Source organism: Pollicipes pollicipes, unplaced genomic scaffold, assembly GCF_011947565.3.
Source record: "Pollicipes pollicipes isolate AB1234 unplaced genomic scaffold, Ppol_2.1 Scaffold_7261;HRSCAF=8764_pilon_pilon_pilon, whole genome shotgun sequence".
NCBI lineage: Eukaryota > Metazoa > Arthropoda > Thecostraca > Pollicipedomorpha > Pollicipedidae > Pollicipes > Pollicipes pollicipes.
The window spans coordinates 25578241-25600866 of NW_023597054.1; the positions used below are offsets into that span (position 1 = coordinate 25578241).

Genomic DNA, 22626 nt, shown 5'->3' on the forward strand with positions numbered 1-22626 from the left:
ACAGGAGGCGGATGGGACAGGGAAGTGGTACCAGCTGACCAAAGGTGACAGCCGGAGGAGGGGGGCGAGGGGGGGGGGGGGGGGGGGTGGCGACAAGGCAGCGACGGGCCGGCTCGGCTGGACTCGCTTTTGTACGCTCGGTGCCACCGGGGTGTTGTCATTAGACAACGCGATTCAACGTTTCGGAGCACCGACAACACGGAACGGCATTTGCAGTACTGAAGTATGCGACGCCGCAGTGTCCAAGCACGGCGAACAGAACGCTCCAGCAGACACCGCCAGCACCACGGCGCGTTTCAGTCCTCCGCTGGCCCTCACCTCGTTCTCCATTGGAGAGCCGCTGCGCCACCGCCCGCAGCCGCTCGTGCAGGTCTCGCACGATGCTCTCGGCCTCCTGCTGCCGCTGCTCCATGTCGCACTGGTGGCTGGCCTGCATTTGTAGCATGGCCTCGTGGGTGGACTCGAGCTGTGGGTGAGGGGGGGGGGGGAGGAAGGATGACAGCGGTAGTCAGTACCAACTCGGCGCGCCGGCCATGCTCCAGCTTAAGAGGAGCTGAGGCTCATGGGCGACAAGTCCCAGTGGTGCATCCCGATCAGGCAGTCTCGCACAGGCGTAAACCTGAGGTCCGCGGCTATCACATGTGTCTGCCCTTTCATAACGATGTGCGCGACAAGGATCATCAGCGGAAGGTTGGATTACTGTGGCATGCTGTTTAAGAACGAATGAGGCACATACCAACATGTTCCAAATGCATCGTTTAAAGCGTGTGTTGGTGTATTTTAAGCTACGTGGCTGGGTTATCATAACGCATGTGAAACAAAGCACCACAAAAATGTACTTAATCTTAGAAGCAGCCACTTCACGAAACTAAGACGTCGGAACACGACGCTAGCAACCGCGACATACTGGCAGTCCTCTGCTAGTATTCGCACCACACCATCCGCTGCTGAAGCTACCTCACCTGCTGTCACGGCCGCCTCACCTGCTCCTGCAGCTGCCTTACCTTCAACTGCCGCTGCAGCTGTCTCACGTACTGTTACGGCTGCCTCATCTGTTGCTACAGCTGCCTTGACTTCACCTGCTGCTGTATCTGCCTCACCTGCTGTTACGGCTGCCTCACCTGCTGCTGCAGCTGGCGGGCGCGCTGCTCGACCTCCTGCAGCTGCTGGTCGCGGCCGAGCCGCATCGACTCGACAGCCAGGTGCTTCTCCTCGGCGTGCAGACAGCCGAGCTCGGCGCGCAGGCGGCCCAGCTCGGCGCGCAGCCGGTCCTCCCACTCGGCGTTCAGGGTCGCCCGCGCCTGCTCCAGCTCCAGCCGACTCTGCTCGTCCAGCTTCTGCCGCAGCAGCTGCTGCTCCTGGCCGACAGCACGCCGCGGCTCATCCCAGACACTGAGACGGCCGGCAGCTACGGCACCTAACCAGGAGCTGCCTCAGCTGATACGCGCTCTCAGCACGGCTCACGCCATCTCGCGCTGCTGTACTCCCGCCAAATGCGTCAAACAAAACCGGCCACCCCGCACTTGGCCACTAACCACATGACCGCCCGCGCCGCCCTAAGCGCCTGCGCCGTTCGGTGCCGCCGCCGGCGCACTCGTCACCGGTCGCCAGGGGCCGACGTACCCACCTTCTGTATGGTGCCGACGGCGCTGTTGTGCTTGGCGAGCAGCTCGCTCAGCCGGCGGTTCTCCTCGGCCGTGCGCGCCTCCTGGGTGCGGCTCATCTCCACCTGGCGGGTGCCCACGCGCAGCTCGCGCATCAGCTCGTGCGTCAGACCGCGCAGCTGCACCACCTCCGCCTCGAACGAGCGCAGCGTCTCCACCTGGACCGCGGCGCGCACAGACATCTAGCGGCCGGCAGGCGAATGACGGGAGACGACTCCGTCCTTTTAAGCGCAGCGAGCTCTATGCATTGGGCGGCAGACAAGGGAAGAGGTTTCCATAGGCTTTGCAGGCTTGATTACCGTTTTTCTGCTGGAAACACAACCACAATCAGACGAGGACAGAGACGAGGCCGGAGTCATCCTGCGGCATGTTGAGATGTTACCACAACGGGCAACATTACCCGTCTGTTACCGTCAGAAAATCAACACCAAATGAGATGAACCATGCTGCCTGTAGCTTCTCGCTCACGGAGTGCGTTTGCTAGCAGGGAATGTAAGCTCTCTTTATCAAGGCACACGCAAACGACGGAAACTCTAGAAACGTTGCAAGATGCACACATGCAATAAGGACACAGCCACGTCAGAACACAACAATCTGACAAATACCTTTCCGCCGCCTACCGAGGCAGGCTGTTCAATATCAGCGTCGCGTTCAACCAGCAGATGCACACCAGCGACAGCTTCCGCTGTGCTGACCAGTCCGTGCACCACAAACCCCGGGCGACCCCGTCGGCGCCCAGCTCACCTCGCTCAGCTTCTGATCGACGACGGCCCTCTGCTCGTCCAGCGCGCGCAGGTGGTCCCGCAGCTCGTCCTGCACCTCCCGGCGCGCCGCCTGCACCCGCTCCTGGAACGGCGGCGCGCGGCCCGGTGCACCGTCAGCCGCCGTTCGCCGGCACCAACCGCGGTAGACCGAGCGAGCCGGCCCACCGGCCGCGGCACAGGCGCGGCCACATCTGCACGGCACCAGACACGTTCCACAGCCAAGGAGCCGCAATACTTAGCCGAGTGAAAGAAAAAAAAAACAGACGGAAGAGGCTGACGAGGGCTAACGGCGTGACAGCAAGGTCGACAGGAGCCAATAGACAATGTCCAGCTGCAGGCCGATACTGCAGCCAGCTGCAAGCCAACAGCCGGGAGTCGGCTGCACGCCGACAGCAGCCGGAGGCCAGCTCCGGGACCCCGCCAGCCGAGCGATCCGCGGGAGCGGGGAGGGTGGGGGTCGCACCTCGGCGGCCGCCTGTTGCTGCTCCAGCCGACGCTTGCAGTCGCGCTGCACCTCGCGCAGGCGCGCCTCGGCGTCCTCCATCAGCTGCTGCTCGCACTCGGCGGTCACCGTCCGCAGCTGCTCCACCTGGCGGCGCAGCTCCGCCTCCATGGTGGCGCTCTCCTCCAGAGCCTGGCCGGCACGGGGGTCAGGTCAGGGCACATCGGCCCTCACCGAGGCACCCTCCCCAGAGCCTGGCCGGGACAAAGGTCATTATCAGGTCAGAGCGGCCCCCACCGAGGCGCTCTCCTCCAGGGCCTGGCCAGAACGAAGGTCCAGGCCCGGTCAGTGGAGTAGGCTTACGCTCGTGAGCTGCATTTGGCAATGCCAGGACGGGTTAGGATGGGTCAAGACAGGACATGGCACAGCGAACCGGGTCGGCGCACTCCTAAAAGCACAAAAAAGCGCTGTCAGTGCCAGGAAATACAACGACCACGTTCTCCTAACGGACCGCCGACAAAGCCCTGCTGAGACGGTCAGGCTGTGGACGGCCCTGGCGGCCCACGCAGCCGCATCTCACCGCCTGCAGCAGCTCAGCCTGCTCCTCGCGCTGTCGCTCGGACGTGCGCAGCTGCTCCCGAGCCTCCTGCAGCGCCGCCGTGTCCCCGGCCGGCGGCGCTGTGGGCGGTGGCACGGGTGCGGCCACGGCGGCGGCCAGCCGGGCCTCCAGCTGGCTGATCTCGCCTGCGTCAGGCACAGGCATCGGTCAGCTGAGGCCCACGGCCCAGCCCAGCACTTCGAGCAGCGACCCGACATCTGACGGCGTCGGGGCGCGGCTGTGACGGCGATGACGTGTTCATGAGGTATCTCCGCCGCAAGCTGATAATGACATACACTATCCAAGCTATGGTCCAGTACTGCTGTCGTGACTTGTGGAATCACCCCCCTCCCCCGGTCTCCGCCCCCCCCCCCCCCTCCCGACCTCGGCGCGCTGAGCTCGTTTGCCTGAGCTCAGCGTCTGGACCGGGGCTCCTGAGGAGGACTCCCCGACCCGGCAGCGGTACGTACCGTCCCTTGTCAGCAGCAGCTGCGACAGCTGGTCGGCGCGCGTCCTGGCGGCGGCGCCGTCCGCCTGCAGCGCCTGTAGCCGGTCGGAGAAGCGGGCCAGCTCGGCCGAGCGCTGACGCAGCTCCAACCGCGCACCTGCCAAGGCCGAGCGGGCGTAAGCCGGGCCGCTGGCTGCGACGGCTCGCCCCGGCAGCGGGCCAACCTCACAGGTCAGACACGATCTGAACGGCGCAGGAGCCTGCCGCGATAGCGCTCGTGGCGAATGAAAACCTCTCGCCAAACCCTCGCTGGAGTGTGAGACCAGTCGCCATTTCCTGGCTTGCTTACCCTCGAGCTGCGCCTGGCTGGCGCGCAGCTCCTGCGCGCGCTGGCGCGCCTCTTCCACCAGCGTCGCCAGCCGCTCCTCCCGCTGCCGCAGGCGCGTGTCCTGCTCCTCCAGCCGTCTGTCGCGCTCTTGCACGGCCGCCGTCGCCTCCGACAGGTCGGCTCGCACGCGCTCGAGGTCCGCCGTCAGCGCGACCAACCGCGAGTCAAGCCCCGCCTCCCGGGTCCGGCTGGCGGCCAGCTCATTGGCCCGTTCGGCCAGCTCCTGCTCCTGATTGGTGAGCTGGGCGTGCAGGTCTGATATCTCCCGCTGGTGAGCCGCGTCTTTGGCAGTAAGGCCTCGTCTGCAACATGGCAAGGCATTTTGTTGCCCACGACCATTACGTCTGACGAGGTTGCGCAACACCACGGAGATCACATAATAAATGACTGCAACTGCCTTTCCGCGCGACAACGCTCCCTACAAATTTGTGGACACGGAGGCCAGCGTCAAGCACACATTATTTTGTACAATATGTTTGTGCATAGTCTCCTTACATTACTATCTAAAGCTATGATTACACAGCAGACAGTCTGGCAGGACTGAGGCCTAGTCATGCGATCCAACATGGTCACCGCTAGCGGCGGGCGTCTCACCTGAGGGCCGCTTCACTCTCCCTCAAACGGTCCCCCTCGGCAGCAGCGCGCTCGGCCTCGGCGCGCCACTGCTCGCCCCGCGCGCCCTCCTCAGCCAGGAGGCGGTGTGTCTCTTGCAGCTGCTCCTGGGCGGTCTGGAACCGGTCTTGCAGCGCGGCCGAGCGCTCCTGGACCCGCTCCCGGCGCTCCTCGGCCGCCACCAGCTGCGCGTCGGCCTCCTCCAGCTGGCGGCGCAGCCGGCCGGCGGCAGCCGCGTGCTCCGAGTCCCGCGTCGCCAGCTGCTCTCGCAACGCGTCCAGACGATGTTCGGCGTCGGCCGCCGCCGCCGCCAGGGTCGCGGCGTGTCTGGCCGCCACAGAGTCCGTCAGGTGGCGCGGAGACCAGCGCCGCGGCCGCCGGGGTGCGGGGAGATGGCACGGGGGGAGGCGGCGTGTCCGGCCGTCACAGAGTCCGTCAGGTGGCGCGGAGACCAGCGCCGCGGCCGCCGGGGTGCGGGGAGATGGCCATGGGGGGGGGGGGAGGGCGTGTCTGGCCATCACAGAGTCCGTCAGGTGACGCGGAGACCAGTGCCGCGGCCGCCGGGGTGCGGGGAGATGGCACGCGGGGAGGCGGCGTGTCCGGCCGCCACAGAGTCCGTCAGGTGGCGCTGAGATGAGGGTGACGAGCGCCACGGCCGCCGAGGTGCGAGGAGCAGTGCGCGCAGACGAGGACCAGAAAAGGTCAGACTGTAGGGCCACCATAATTGACCGCAGCTGTGTCCTTATCTTGCCGCAGTAATACGTTTCTTCTCACAAAAGCAAAAGGCTAAGCAGAATGATACGCAAACACATCACAAGTATTCATAAGGAGCAAGAACGGCTAGGTTGTTTCATGACAAAATCCGTATTCCAAAGTGACCACGGTTGCTAAATGATATCCGACAATGCTTGGTCGTGCTATTTTCGATCGCGCGCCTCGACGTTTAGTCGCCCCAAGAGGGGCGGCGTCACATCAGCCGCATTAAACCAAACGGCTTCAATCGGCTACCATTTGGATTACAATGTTTCTTTTATCATAAGCACATTTCCACCTCCCCATCACTGATCACTGACACCAGCCGACTTTTGACGCCCTGGGGACACACATAAAGCGAGCGAGACTCGTAGCAGACGTTCTCAGTTCTTACTGCTGTCTGGTGTGCCTGAGCTCCTCGGAGAGGCGGTCGGACTGGGCCATCTGCTCCTCCAGATGGGTGCGAACCTGCAGCAGCTCTGCCGATCGCGTTGCTTCGGTGCGCATCTGCAAGCACGGGCGACCGTTCGGGACGCGGCACAGCCGAGGGCCGCCTCCGTTTTGCATGGAGCCCGGACGCCGACGCTGCTCAAACAGATCTTGGAGTGCAACGCGACGCCAAAACAACACTGGTGGCGATGTGGAAGGACCAGTTAGGTGCCGGTTTATTTCTAATTTACGCTCACATCTTAAGAGTAAAAGTTGACCTGGCCGGGTTTAAAATACACCTATCAGCCTACCAGCTATGGCAAGGATGGGCGTTCTAATCAGTGTTGTACCATCGTACATCGAATCGTAAATCGTGTCAAAGATCGCACAAAGTGAGCTGCAAGAATCTGGACCAAATACGTATTCACGGAGCCTCGAACGCAAGGAGAGTGTTGGGCTTAACAGCACTCGCCGTGTCCCTGGACATAATATCTTCATAGATCAAACAGCCGAATACCAAAAACTGTGGTTCACAGCTCACCATGGAGGCAGCATTTGTCGCATGCTGCTGAACATCTGCAGATAGCTTCCAGATCTTCTTCTCGAAGTCATGTTGCACACGAGTGTGATAAACCTCCAGCTCATCATTCTTAACATTTAAGTTATAGATGACCTGAAAGTCACGTTCCCTAGTGTCAAAGATGGCTACCAGGTATGGGGGGGGGGGGGGGCAAGCCAGGTTCCTTGCTTCGAGGCCTATCCAAAAGCCAAAACACTCATACCCAGCCGCAGTCAAAGCCAAAGCTCAAGGCTTTGCAAGAGGGAACTACAAAGCCAAAGCCGAGTTCAGTAGCTTAGTATATTTAAAACGTAAAGCTGAATCCGAAGCCAGAAGCTTCGATCCCTGTAGGTATATGCGAAGCCAAAGCCGAAGTCAGTGGCTTCGAATCTCGGAAACATGTAGCCAAAGCTCACAAAGGTGTTTTGCGGGGCCAAATCCACTTCCGTGTGCTGAAGCTGCATGCGATCAGGACATATCAAGAGGGTTCTCCACGGTGATTTCAACGAGGCGTTACCATTACAGTTGGAAAGGTTTTTCGGACAATCGTCCTCATTTCGTGTGCTAGAATGTAGATGACGTTTCGGACAGTTAGTTCTTTGGCCATTGTCAGCTGTAAACTGGTCCTGAAATGACCCGACTCATCTTTGGCTTTCAGGCTTGCATGCAACGCACCTTTCAAAAGTTGTGCGGTGTATTGCGTTGAAATGACTCAAGCAAGACTATCTTTGCGAAATTAAGTCGGCCTGCAGTGAAATCACGATGACAAAGTCGAAATGAGGAGTTTAAGATCGCACGAAGACGAAGCCGGAGTGATGATTCTTAACTTTTCGAGAGCGAAGCTGAAGCCAATGCCAGCCGTAAAAATAGCATAAAGCCCAAGCCGAAGCTGATCCCAACCGTTTAAAATGGCACTAAGCCAAAGCTAAGGCCAAAATCAACCGTCGAAAATGACTCAAAGTTGAAGCCAAGCCCGAAGCCAACAAAATAAAATTGTGGCTTTGCGAAACCGAAGTCTGCTTCGTCAACATGCCTGATGACTGTAAGGTTTTGAAGTACGTGTCCTCCTGCTTATGGACGCTCATCAAGTACAGATCTGGGACAGTCAAAAGTCTGCGTACGTTTTGAGAGATCCTGACGAGATGAACTCGTTGGCACCGATTCCGGCTGAATAGTGCGTCTGGCTCAGTTGTCCCAAACCTTCGGCAATGCATATTCACAAGCACTCGTCGAACATTCAGAATGTTTAGAACGAACTGTCACACGTGTATTCGTGCCAATGTGAACAGAGTGGGACATCATTATTGCAGATCCCGTGGGGTTTGTGAGGCCAGGATCCCCATGTGTGACAAAATTAGTGTACGCTGAACAGATCGCTCCCGATCAAAAGGCTTGAACCGGCACTGCCTGCACTCAAGACAAACCTGCGGCACTGCGAGACTTCAAAGTCAAGGACAATGTCCGCGCGGATGCAGAAGGCTAGACGCGAAATCCATTATTTGTTTGCCAAAAGTGTGAACAAGACATTTTCAATGCACGAGCCAAATGTAAGGTATTTTTTCTAGCATATGCGTCGACGATCGCCTCCTATTCTTCTGAGCCATGTGGAGTGCCTGGTACTCAACCCTTCCATCTGAACGGCGCCATAGTTCTGAGCATCGTTATTTTCGGCATGCACTCCGTCAGAGCCGGTAACCGATTGTGTTGCAATTTATCACTGGGATTTGAATCCGGTGCCCACGTACCGTCCGTGCTCTATCTTATTCTCTTGGTCACGGAGGCGCTGGAGCTATCTGTTGACTAGGTGAAACATTGATACGGGCTGTTCTTTTAATTCGATCTTTTCTTTAGGCATCTGAACATGTTCAATATTCAAGTGTTGTGTTCGGCAATTGGGCATTCTTCAAATCCGATCATTCTGTTTAATATCGCAAATGCAAATCCCCACCTCTAGTACCTGCCTTAGCCCTCGACGAACGTAAACAATTTTGAGCATAGCGCCAGGCGGAGGCGAGTCTGCCATTCCGAAAACAGCATTGCCAACGCCAAATGGGCATAGCATTGTGCATGGATCAGTTTCACAGTAAAAACGTCAAACACGATCATCATTGAAAATTTACTGAATTATCAAATTTCACTCTCACTCTACGCTGATCAGCTATCAGGCACCGCCATCACGCAGAAGAATAACGTTTGGCATCCACACTGCCCCACACAGTGGGGCAGTGTGGATGCCACCATGTGGATGTGGATGAGAGAAGAGTTTACCTTGAAAAGTAAACTCTTCTCTCAAATGACAAGCCATGAACACATTATACACCATCGAAAATCTGGCCGTGCTGCTCTGTTCATTCTCCCGACGTCCCGGTACAACTTCTTGGGGACGGCAGCCGCAGGTCAACCCCGCACTTGCCAAGCGAGGATAGCGAGGGAAACGAGGATGGCGGGGCTAGTGAAGACAGCGAGGCTGGAGGGTTTAGCGAGAACAGCGAGGCTAGAGGGGCTAGCGAGAACAGCGGGACTCGAGGGGCTAGCGAGGACAGTGAAGCTAAAAAGGGTTAGCGGAGACGGCGAGGCTTAAGTGGCTAGCGAGAACAGCGAGGCTAGAGGGGCTAGCGAGGACGGCGAAGCTAAAAGGGCTAGCCAGGACGGCGAGGCTTAAGTGGCTAGCGAGAACAGCGAGACTAGAGGGACTAGCGAAGACAGCGAAGCTAAAAGGGCTAGCGAAGACGGAGAGTCTAAAGTGGCTAGCGAGAACAGCGAGGCTAGAGGGGCTAGCGAGGACAGCGAGGCAACGATAAATAGCAACGGCCGATGATGCCACCACCGCATACCTGCTATGACCAGCAACGATCAATATTTGGCAACCGAACCGTCAGTCTGGGGTCACGACAAAACCGGAAAGGAAAGCGCCGTCAAATTCTGCATTGCTGACGACACCTTCAGTGTGCGTGTTTGCAGAAACACTGAGCCCCAGATAGCGCCGCTGCGCTTTGACCAAACATGATCCAAGTCACGGCAGGCTTCGCAGCCGCGCCCCATCACTGACAGCTTGCAGTGCGATGCTCAGGCCGAGCGTATTTTCGTCTGCTGAACGACAATACATGACAATTATGTTAGCATATGGCATGCATAGTGAACGTGATGATGTGCATAAAGACAGTGGTCAAATAAATTCAAAAGGTACGAAATTTTCGTCGAATGATAAGTCACAGGTAAACATGCCCGCTTCTTGTCAGGCAAGCGTTCTTTTGATGGTCGGGCAAGGCCAATAAGCCGTGACATTCCTTGACTTCCGGGAAGTCCTGGGTCGATATTCATACGAATTTTGATATATTTCAGAATGCTGTGCCTAGCTTAATCACAACAATTCTTGATTTCGAAACCTCATGCATTTCAAGGCACCATTCCTAAGTCTAATTTCATTCCAATTTACATTGGAATGAAAAGCATACTGGACGACTCCTAAATATCACTCAGCCTGGGAGGTTTGGGCAAAATCGACCCATGCAATGTCACAAACTGCAAGTGCTAGCAAAAAATCCAAGGTCCGCACGGCCCCCACAAAGGTCACTTGTGTGCTAATATATGATGATCCTTGGTCAGTTCTGCCCAGATCAGTTCCAATGTTCCATAAAGTTCCATAAAGTTCCAATGTGGTCAAATCAGGCAATTTTTCGCGCCGTTTGGGCCAATGCTTAACACAGTTTCTTCCTTTGATAGGCAACATCATGTCTTCAGATCACATTGATATGATAGACACAGCTTTCAATCAGGGAAATGACACATCATACACATCTGCCATCACGTTAGGGTTACCACTGACTTATCGTCTAATTCCGTGCGTCGTTTTGCGCAAACTACTCCGTACCTGTAGTTTTATTGACGGATAAATAAATTAATATGTAACCTACTTCATGTTTACCACCCATTTCGTAACGTCCCCATTTGCAGTAACAAAAAATCTGCTTACAACTTTATTTATCATTCAGTATTTCGAGAAAAAACGAGGGAGCAAATTTTGCTCCTCTTCCAGGTTGTGCGCTAACCGGCGTCACCACCAGGCACTTCGCAGCCCTCGACGGCACAGCGGGCCTGGTTCGTACAACACCCGTACCGATTCAGCTTTTGACGTGGCAGGGGCAGGAACATGAAAGCCATGAAGGCTCTGCAGGTGGCTACGTACGTTATATGTTACTTTTCCGGAGGTAAGTTCGGAACCTCCCTCCTTGTTGCTTCGCAGGACTTCATGAGTTCAAAGTTTCTAAGCTGAAAATTGTCTTCTTTCAGTATAACAGGATGCATTGGTTAATCGACGTTAAACAGACATTGGTCATATTGTGAATGCTCGACGGTATAAGGTGTGCCTATAACCAAGAGCGATCATATGCTCTGCTACCGCGTTCTGATCGTCCGTGAAGCCGCAGAGCCGTGGTTTTCCTCCAACGACTTCGGATTCTGATTCACCTTTGGGCATTCCGCACGGCCGGCTTCGGCTTCCGCTTCGCGTCATTTTAAACAACTAGCCCCAACATCGGCTTCGGCGTTGTGACATTTGTGACAGACGGCTTCAGCTTCAAACAAGCTTTGAGCTACGGTTTCGACTGCACGCAATCTTGAACAGCTGACTCTAGTCTTGTCGTGACCTTTCCACTACATTTGCGGCTTTACTTCACAAAAAAACAATCGTGCCCGTCCCAATGTGGTCATTTTCTGAGGCCTGGGTGCCAAGGATGCCGACATGCGTTGTTGCCCCCTCCCCCTCCCCCACACTGGGAATTCGCTGCCTGTTGCCCCACCCCCCACTCAGCATTGTTCAATCGGTAACGAGTCGGACGACGGCGAACCCGACATCGAAGCGTCTCGGGCTTGGCGAATCAGCCGAGCAGGTCAGAATGAAGGCGTTCGGAATCAAGGCGCAACGGGTTAGAAGCCAAGAGGGCAGGGGCAGCTGAGGAGCCAAGAACCTCACAGCATGAATTTATATTTACATCCTTGACACCTGTGACGCATGCATGGCTGAAAGCCAAAACAAACCGGTCATCCTCCGGACAAATTCACACCTGGCGGCGGCCGGAAAACTAACCGTCCGAAACGTCGTGTATGTACCAGCATACACGGACAGGACACTGATTCATGAATCTTCCATCTGTTCATCTGATGACTCGGCTTATCTCAACCACTCCACAAAATCCTCATACCCAACAGTTTTAAGAGATGCCAAAATGGCCTCGGTTTCGCGGCCATGCTGCATACCACTCTCTTTGGCTTCAATCCCTAAATCATTAACTGAGGCATTTGGCCATTGCTTTGCATCTAAGTTTGAAGTCATTGTCTTTGGCTTTGATTTTGAATGTACATAGTTTGAGGTGACTGGCCCCAAATTTGTCTTCACATTTTAAAGACATCAAAAAACTGGATCTGGCTCCAGTTCCACAATCCACACCTTCAAAGCCACCAGAATTGGCTATGACTTTGTCTTCATGTCACTGCCTTGGCTTCAGATTTGGCTTTGAGGCCGGAAGCCTGGCTTCATCCTTAAAACCAATGGTGATACACTACACTTTGCATGCTGGGTGCAAAAATATTTGAAACAGAGCTCACAGAACATTCATGATGAAGTGTTAAATGGTTAGCAACTGACCCCTGAGCCATATGAGGCCTGCATATTATCTAAATATGAAAACTAACATCAACAAAACTGAAGTGGACTGCATGAATCCCACTCAATTCTGAGATCAGGCACACCCGCCAGTCAATGACTGATACTGGTATGAAATGGTCAAACCCTGCATTTCTCCTAACAAGGGGCAATCCAAGGGGCCAATTACAAGCACCTTAAGTGCCTGAATCCCACCATGCCACAGTGGCTGCAATGGAAAGCAGATACTTTTAACAAGCTCAGGACAGACTTATCAGTTTACTTTTGGTTATTCTTGACTTATGAATTCATAAAGAACAGACAAAAAACAGGGCTTATGTGAAATTAACTTAATGAAAAGCAGAACATTGGTTTACTGGTAAAAAAGTACTCTTGAATGTTGTATTCCAGGCATCTTGCTCCACAATAGTATTTGATTTATGACAAGGCTAAATATCTAACTGAGAAATGTTTCTATATTATGTGAACTAAGCCAAATTACTAGTAGAAAGAAACAGAATGTGCACCAGACTTCAGCCTATCACCAAGCTTATCAGTCAAAATGACTTCAACTGGGCATGGCTTCATGCTCATTCTGAAACTGCATAAGGTGGTAACTTATCAGCATCAATGCCAACATTAACATTCTCTCTGTAAATGTATAAAAAAAATACCAACAACCACACACTTAATATACATGCAACAATTATCACCAAGCTAACTTACCTTGGTCAACTGTGCAATCTTTTTGCACATCCGGTAAATATCAGTGCCACTGCAATCTGTACTGCCTGGTGACAGGCTTCGTATTTTTTGTTGTACTGTGGTTGGTTCAACCAAAACAGAATTGCCAGACCCAGAGTCTGCCATTTCTTCCAAAGCAATGCCTGATGTGCCTCGCAAGACGACTGAGTACGTCAGCGGGTGGCTTAAACGGTGAACTTATTGTGTTTACGAGCTGAACTGAATGAGCTTGGTCACGCAAGGAGGTTCGTTTCGAACATTTCCACGGAGTTTGCAAAGTCCCTCTTCTCTGTTAATGCCAGCGGGCATGTGCCCTGTTCTACTGGCTACCTATCACGATAAGGCATTGTTGAGCATAGGTGTCGAGGCGGCTGCAATTGGCACGCAGCAAGAAATGCATTAAAATTGACAATACTGACGAATTAACGATACCCCGTCTTATTTGTCACTACAACGCCATATGGGTATTCTTGTAAATTTTTATGACGTATATTTTGTGTTTTCTTAAATGGCTACAAAAGTTCGGAATAGCATTTTGAGGTTTCATGGCTTTGTATATACTACCTTATGTCTATACTGTAAAGATGTTTTGTAATCAATTGTGTGACGGATTCAGTACAGCACAGGTTCATAGACTGCAGATTAGTGTCTTTGCAATCTAACGCTTTTCCTCGTGCTCGTTGCATCAGCAAGAGCACGAGGTTCTTTCCCGATGAAATAAACAAGGAAATTAATAGAAAATAGCGCATGTGTTTTTGGTCGAGAAACACAGGCTGTTTTTTCACTTTCAACAGAGCTGAAACCTCTGAATCAATGTTCTGTGCGCTCCGGTTTTGCCCTGGCATTCCGCAGTGCATTAAATAGCAGTTCTTTATCAGGAAGGATCAGGACTCTAGTACCATCCTTGAACCTTGAGCACGTAACGAAAATATTTATTTGCGGCTACTTCATTGTTTGTGTCCGGTGGGGTGGCGTTGGTAGTCGCGGGAGGCATCTGGGGATAGCCACAGAAATGGATCGCCTGGCGTTGTGTGAGATCATAGTGAAATGACTGAAATGGGTTACGCATTCTATACTATTGAGGGCACGCGCCTAAGCAGCTCCCAATTAGCACGCGCCCTTGGAAGGGGCGAAATCCGCCCTGCTCGTTACCATCCCGGAAACAGGAGGTGGACGTTAAGCACATTATGTGCAGGGTAGTTGGATGCTCTGAAAGCTGTTTTAGGAGACGTGCATGACCTTTGGATAGTTATGTGCTGGTGAAATCAGGTTTGGAAATTGATAGGAGCCCACAGTTAGAACAGTCCGCGGTACAGATCATCCACTGCAGTGGATGTGCGTGTCATTGGTGTGTAACGTGTCTGGTTTGCGTCTTTGGAGTGCTGTCTACGTCAAGTTGTGATGAATTTTATAATTATTTTTGCATGAAATGAGTTTTGGAGCATTTTTCCCTGAAGTTACCTTCAGAACACCATGATTGTCTGAAATGTTGGCTGTCTGTGTGCTGAAGTTTTATGTGACATGTTAAGTGTAACATGTATGTTGTACAGTGTGATTGTTTGGTATCAATTCTAACTTGTTAAACCCATGCTCTCTGTGCTGCCATGGTTGAAGTGATAGATGAATCCCAAGTAAAGCATGTCCCCCTTACTGTCATGGGTTCAACAATTTCTGAGCATCCAAATAGGTAACATTTGTAGGATTTTACCTGCTCTTGTTATGTTGTGAACATGGATTGTGAGTATGGAACTGTGCAGTGAGATTTTATCTTGCACCTTTGTGTCTATGATCAGTTTCTGGAATATTGTGAAGTGTCAATGCTACTGACAATTACCTGTATTTTTCCCAAGTCCTTGGTTATATGGAACAATCCTTCCCAAGATATATTTTGTAACACACCTGTTAATTTGGTTGCAGTAGATGTTGTTGAATTAATGCATTATTATTATTAAATGGGCAGCCCAAACCTTATGAATGGACAGGTATTTGGGATCAGAACATACTCCAAGCAGTGTCTGCGGTGTGAGCCCCGGCACCAAGCACTTGATCATGGAGTTTGAGATGTGTGATAGAATTAGGTGACAAAGTGTATATTGCAATAATGCCCAGCATCTCTGTCCTCCCTGTGACATCACCTGACCTTAAGCCGGAGCTGAAAACCATTCTAGTCAAGGGCAAATAAAAAGTTAATGCCTGAAGTGATCTAAACCCTGCCATGGGTGGATGGGTTGGAAGGCAGGTGCCCTAACCAACTGATGTATTTGAATGGACTGCTCAGCTTGATTGTGTGACTGATATGGTACCTCAGCTCCGAACTCTCCCCTGTATTGTGTGTTTTGGTGTGGATGTATGTATGGAGTCAGCTTGCATGGAAAGCCATGATGATAATCATGAAAAGAACATTGCATTAAGCAGCATGTATAGATAGCATAATGCTGGAAATGGGATGCATTTGATATACTTGTAAGTCACAGCCTTTGTCTGACCATTGTCTTGCAGATCAATAATACTATTCATGCATAATCATCTTGAAAAAGGATTGGATCATGTCCATAAACCCATTCACACCACCTGTGGTTAAGAGACTGTTGAATTGGAAGAAAGGTGACGGCGAGGACAAGTGGTCGGAGAAGGCTGTCAAAAGTCTTATCAAGAGATTAAAGAAGTTCCCAGGCTCTGTTGAAGAGCTGGAGAGGGCTATTTCTAGCCAGGACCCAGCCACCCGCTGCATCACAATCCCAAGGTGAGGTTGGTGAAGTGTGTACTCAGTGTGTTTGCAGATTCTCTGTGACGGCCTTGTAGGAAGCATCCTAAATTTTGATGATTGGCTGACATTGATCATTTTCAGTTAGTTCACCATGCATGTAATCTGTAGAATGCATGTTGTGTGATGTGTACCAGGTCATGCCCCTGTGTTTTAGTGCTAAAAAGTACTTCATGTGAGTTCAATTATATTGTGTGTTAAAAAGAGCTCTCTTGTCATTGAAGATGCAAAGTTCCTGGATTTGTATCACTCAGTGCTTTGCTTTATATGGAGTTCTAACATTAATGTCTTCCAGGCACAAGATGGCATTCTGTTGTTGGGGTACCCTCAGGACTCAATCATCACATTTAGAATTATTTTGGCACTCTGATGGAAAGATGCATGTCTGATAGCAAAACTTTAAGTCATGTTTCCATATTGCTACCACTCATATGCGCAGTTAATATTATCACAATTTGGAAAATCTTATATGTGTACTTCAGGAATTTCTCAGTTTTGCAGTTGGGAGTTAAATGGATTTTTGCCTTTATTCTCCACCTAAGAAATGCTTTTCTTTACACCATTTCAAAATAGTTGCAAGTCTTAAGTCATGATTTCCTGTATTTATATGGTATGTGTGATTTTGTCCATGTCATCCTTACAATTCCCAATGTCCCCCCATGTCAGGACTTGGAGATGTGTCAGTTGCCACCCGTATCTGCCAGAAAGCTGTATTTCACATACAATAAACTCGGTCCACAAACCATTCACAAATTATCTGAAATTTCCATCCATAACTCTTTGAATAAAATATCTGTAATTGCCAGAAAGTTTTTTATGAAATGTTTTCATAACTGAACATTTTTCATCCCTGGTTGTCATAAGCTAAGAATGTGTAACCTATTGTCTATCATCCACACTGCAGTACACAAAGCCATGGCGCTAACATGACAGCACTGGACACATGCACTGAAAGCCAATGACCTGACATGACCTTACGCGGCCCGCCGGCAATCACCTGACATCGGCGGTATTGGTGCAGGTCGCTAGACGGCCGACTGCAGGTTTCCCAGAAGAAGGGGCTGCCCCACGTCATCTACTGCCGGCTCTGGCGCTACCCAGACCTGCAGTCGCACCACGAGCTCAAGGCCATCGAACACTGCCAGTTTTCGTTCACGTCCAAGAAGGACGAGGTCTGCATCAACCCATACCACTATCTCAGGACTCAGGCACCCGGTAAGGAACCAGGCCGGCGGAGGCTTCGCGGCTCGGTGTTCGGTGGCCATACATGGTATGACGTAGGTAGTGGTCCATATGTTTCTGCCGTGGTTGCGTGCCTCACTCGCATCCAGTCACTTGTGTCAGTGCTATGATCATTGTGACCAAAAAATTATACTGGCTAGAAGTGACAGATTTTATTCACCATTGGATTCACTAGTTATCTTTCCACACCACTGTTACCATAAGCATATCCTTTTCTATCAGTTGTTGTCAAATATTGATGTCTTGTGGCCAAAGCAGTGATGGGTCAGAGGCACAATGCTGCCACAGATATATATATATATATATATATATATATATATATATGAATCATTTGTATATATGTGTATGGCATGATTTAAATGTGTTCACCAGCCATCTCAAGTTCCATTTACCACATGGGTATCACCTTTTTTGGCAAAGTACTCATATATCAACCATTTTGGTGATGGTCGCACCACGTGCCTCTACACTGCTGCCGTGACTGTGACCTGAGACCACTGCCCGTGATTGGCCGATCTGCGGTGCGCCGCACGGCGCCGCGTGGCCGTCGCCGCTGACCGCCGGCGGCCGGTCCGCAGTGCTGCCGGCCGTGCTCGTGCCCAAGTGCGACCCGAGCGAGTTCCCGGCGCAGCCGCCGGCTGTGGACGAGCTGTCGCTGCTGCCGCCGGAGAACGCGCAGCTGGCGCCCATGGAGCAGGTGGCGCCGATGGAGTCGCCGGCTGCCTCGCTGCCCGACTCGCCGCCCACGTCGTACATGTCCGAGGACGGCGACAACAGCGACCGCAACGACAGTTAGTCGGGATGGCGCCGCGCATCGGGGAGGGCTGTGGGGCGTGCCCCGCGGCGTCCTGCTGGTGACGTACATGCCGTGTTTGTAATTGCTGTATGTATTTACCGTTTTAATTGCCTTTGTGTGTACGGTAACTTGGTTCGACGTCATTCCCCAATTGGTGATGACATGGGCCAGAGCCAGTCAGTGGCTGCCCTGCACATACAACTCTAAGTACAGTGTTTTTTGTGGTTTTTTTTTAGGAAAGTGCATAGCTATTCCGGCTGCGTCCCTTCTGGCCCTGTTTGGTCTATGCGCGTTCGCCACGTGACCTGTTCCGCTCCGTTTGGTTTTGGTGTCCTGGCTGTTTTGGGACTGTAAGCCGTCCTGGCGTCTCCATCACAGCCTGGCTGTCCTGTCCCGCCGCGGTCTAAACCCGTCCTTGGGCACAAGCCGCCGGGCTGCCGCCTCGTCGGCGCTGCCGTCCGTTCCGTTCCTCGCACTGCGCCTCCCTCTGCCGGGTGCTGAGCTGCACGCCGCGTCCGCCAGGTGCGCTGCCGTCGCCGCCGCCGCCGGTGGTGGCTCCGGACGCGCAGCCCGTCACCTACTGCGAGCCCACGTTCTGGTGCTCGGTCAGCTACTACGAGCTGTCGAGCCGCGTGGGCGAGACGTTCCACGCCTCGCAGCCCAGCCTGACCGTGGACGGCTTCACCGACCCGAGCAGCTCGGACCGCTTCTGCCTCGGCCTGCTGAGCAACATCAACCGAAACCCGGTGGTGGAGCAGACCCGGCGCAACATCGGCCACGGCGTCCGGTTCTACTATATCGGTGAGGAATCGGCCGCGGCGGCCGGCGGGCCGTTGCCTGGTCTCCCGGTGGGGAGTGGGGTGCTGCTGTGTAGGCAGCGGTCTGATGTTCGATGGGTGTTCAGGGCGGTAGGTACGGATGGAAGACGCTGTTGGTGTGCCTCTCGCCGATCTGGAGGTGGGCTTGGCCGACGTGCGGCATTGCCTCCAATTGCTGAGAGATTTGTCAACCATGCAGATGACTGTGTCCTTGAATATTTGAGGGAAAAGCTCTGACACATGCATTTTAAGTGCCCAGGAAAAATTGATATATTTGGAAGGCGCGGTTTAAAACGCCCAGCAAAATAGATTTGGAAAGCTTGCCACTGGTAGTTTATGGTTTAGAGTTAAGGCTATTGTCGCCATGCTGTCGGACACAATTACCGTCAGTTGTGTGTAGTTCACATTGTTAATGCTTATGTTTATGTAGTTGCATTGTACAGCACATTGCCTTCGGTGGAGCCTATTCAGACATGTATAGATGTAGTGGTTTCGCTGACGTCATGCGGGGCATGCTGCACCAGTCTGAGCCTTCTCGTCCTTCGTGGTGGGTGGGCCGGGTCTGTTCATTGATTGACGCTGGCTATATGACGTGGTTAGAGGAGGCATAGTCTAATATACAGGTTGTGTCTGTCATGGGCCGTTTCTAGTGCAGCGGCATTTGGTGCTGCTTGCTCATTTATGAACTTTGCCTTATCAGCGGCTGGTAAGGGCACCAAGTAACATCATTATATGGTCCTGAGACGATGCAGAATGCTCATGATCGTGTCCCTGACCATGGTTAGCACCTCATCAAAGTTCAACCACAGATTTATTGTCATGTCAGCCGCGGAAACTGAAATGTTTTTTTATGTATCTTTCTCCGTATGCTAATAATTGTTTTCTGTGTACCTTTCTTTGTATGTTTTACTTGTCATACTTTCTGCGTATCTCTCTCCATATGTTTTACCTTGCAAGGTTTTATGCTTGCGTAAGTGCTGCAGCACAGACGTGCGACACAGCGCAGTTCCAGAGGCGCCTCATTCGGCGCGTGCTGTTGCAGGCGGGGAGGTGTTCGCAGAGTGCCTCAGCGAGTCGGCTATCTTCGTCCAGTCGCCCAACTGCAACCACAGGTTCGGCTGGCATCCAGCCACCGTCTGCAAAATACCGCCCAGTGAGTACGCCGGAGACGGCGGCACGTACCATTTGTCCTGAACCAGCCCTCGAGGCGGCTCCAGTGTGCCGGCTTCACCCCACCAGCGGCGGTGTTAGCGTCCGCCTCTGTCGGTCTGCCCAGCCCTCGGGGCGGCTCCAGTGTGCCGTGTCCACCCCACCAGCGGCGGTGTTAGCGTCCGCCTCTGTCGGTCTGCCCAGCCCTCGGGGCGGCTCCAGTGTGCCGTGTCCACCCCACCAGCGGCGGTGTTAGCGTCCGCTCCTGTCCGCCTGCCCAGCCGACGGGGCGGCTCCAGTGTGGCGGGTCCACCCCACCAGCGGCGGTGTTAGCGTCCGCTCCTGGCGGCCTGTCCAGCCCTCGGGGCGGCTCCAGTGTGCCGGCTCCACCCCACCAGCGGCGGTGTTAGCGTCCGCTCCTGTCGGCCTGCCCAGCTCTCGGGGCGGCTCCAGTGTGCCGTGTCTACCCCACCAGCGGCGGTGTTAGCGTCCGCTCCTGTCGGCCTGCCCGGCCGGCGTGACTAGGCCCGGGGCGGAGGGCCGACCGCGTCTACGCCAGCGTCCGGCCGGCGCTCTGCCGGTACTGGGAGCGGTGGCCGTCCCTGTCGCGGTGGCGTCGCCCGGGCGTCTGAGACGACAGCCCCGACGGCGCGGCGCGCTCAGAAACGCACCGGTGCCCATTGATGGGAGACTGAGGTGTCCGTAGTTGCGCTTGTGCGTGGCCCTAGAGCAGAAGTGGCGCCACATCGCGCCAGACGTAACGTGTGCACAGCCCAGCACAGCCCTCATGTACGCTGGGAACGGGTGCGGTGAGGCGCAGCAGTGTTCTCTTTTTTTGCCTGGACTGGTGACTGCCAGAAAACGTTTTATTTCCTTGTTGTACCTTCTTTTCATCGACGGCTGGCTGACGTTTCTACGAAATCGCTGTACAGGTGCATTTAGGTAGTCTTTTTAGTCAGTGTTGGCATGCGGTAGCTGATTTCACCTTCATGGTTATTCATTGACTGTATTTTTGTTACATTGGGCAGCTATGTTCCATATTTATCACATGCCAACCCATTTCTTCGCATTCTTGTCCTTTGTTTGTTAGTGATGGCAACTAATTGACCTGCAGCAGTATGTGGTATCCTAGCACCCTGTGCGAAATCTGCCTCATGTGCCACTTGGGCGGTGCTGGTGCCGTCACCATGCGACACCGAATGTCACCCGTTTGCTGTCAAAAACGGCGGCCTTGGGGAGCGGGAGCGCGTCAACCCAACAGTCTGGCGACCTTGGGGACCACATCGGTCGCTCTAATCGTCAGCTGACGACGCGTTGCGTTTTTGACGAGTGGCGGAGGACACTATCGTCTGACCCCGCTCCGTCGTTGCAGAGTGTAACCTGAAGATCTTCAACAACCTGGAGTTCGCGGCGATGCTGGCCCAGTCGGTGAACCAGGGCTTCGAGGCGGTGTACAGCCTGACGCGCATGTGCACCATCCGCATCAGCTTCGTCAAGGGCTGGGGCGCCGAGTACCGCCGGCAGATCGTCACGTCGACGCCCTGCTGGATCGAGCTGCACCTGAACGGGCCGCTGCAGTGGCTGGACCGCGTGCTCACGCAGATGGGCTCGCCGCACATGCCCTGTTCGTCCATGTCCTAATGAGGCAGCGTGCGGCGCGGCGTGGCGCCGCCCCGCCCGGCCGCAGTCCGCGGCGCCGGCCGGCGCGCGCTCGTGTGGCGTGTCGGACCTTCTCGACGCCGTCCGCTCCCTCGCGCGGCGGGACGGACGGTGGAGCGGAGCTGGCCCGGTCCGGCGGGGTCGGGCCGCCTGTGTGACGAAGCTCGGCCGCGGCTGCGGCAGCGGCAGGACTCGTGTGAGCCCATCAGACGCGCTGGCGGGCTCGTGCGACGGCGCGGAACTGACTCTCGTGTCCCTAATCCCCCCTCCTCCCCCCCACATACACATTGTCCTGGAAGCTGAGAGCGCGCGCGCGCGCGCGTGCGTCATCCGCCCAGCGCGTGCGAGCTAGTCAGCCGGCAGCCCGCGAGTGGACATTTATGTAGCATACGCGCCTTTGGCCGAAATCCCCGCTGTGAATCAAATCGCCGTAGAGCAGCTCGTCTCCCCCTCCCCCTCCTCGGTGCGCCTGATGCTCTTCACCTCCTCCACGCTCACCTCGCGTGCGCGCCGCGCCTTCTTCCATGGCAGAAGCCAAATATGCTGCAGGGAGTATTGGTACTGGTCCTCGCCGCTCTGACCGGCCGGCACGTGCGTGAGCAGCGCGCGTTCCGCGCCGGCCGGCGCGCCTAGATCAGCCCTGCTGTCGCTTGTGTTGCCGCCGCAGCCACGTGCGCCAGGCGCGAATCTCGCGCGCCGCTCGCGTCCATGTCACGGCGCCTGGGGCTGCCCCGCGCAGCGCGTGTGGCCGGCAGCAGTGTGATGTCACTGCTGACGTCGGAGCGTCGCCGCCTATTGGTCGCCGCGGCGAACCGGTGTCAAAGAACAATCAGGTTGTCCTTCGGTGTTCTTGCCGTGCGATTGACGGCGGTGGGCCGCTGTGAGGCCGCTGCAGGCTGGGCGCGTGTGTGCGCGCGCGGCCGGCCGCGTGAGGGGGCTCGGCTGGGCTTGCATTGGCCCGGTCCGCCGCCCGTGACGTGTGCCACCGCCGCTGTGACGGCGCCGCCCGAGCCGGAGGCTGTCGCGTCCGCAGACGTCGCCGCGGGAGCCGGCGGTCATGTGACGTGTAGCTGACACTAATACAGTCGGTTTGTCTCACGGGTGTTCAGCAGCGGAGGCGGGGAGCGGTGTGCGTCACGACTGTGACGGCGAACGG

General features: G+C 54.5%; 1 protein-coding gene across 1 annotated transcript; it reads left to right on the forward strand.

Moving 5' to 3' along the window:
* The first annotated feature begins 13980 nt into the window (after positions 1 to 13980).
* LOC119112735 (mothers against decapentaplegic homolog 3) lies at positions 13981 to 22529 on the forward strand. Its single transcript, XM_037237011.1, has 7 exons — positions 13981 to 14073; positions 15542 to 15785; positions 16828 to 17021; positions 17627 to 17839; positions 18367 to 18645; positions 19705 to 19815; positions 21184 to 22529. The coding sequence occupies exons 2-7, from the start codon at positions 15589 to 15591 to the stop codon at positions 21450 to 21452; spliced, it is 1263 nt and encodes a 420-aa protein (XP_037092906.1). The 5' UTR covers positions 13981 to 14073; positions 15542 to 15588; the 3' UTR covers positions 21453 to 22529.
* Positions 22530 to 22626: the final 97 nt, after the last annotated feature.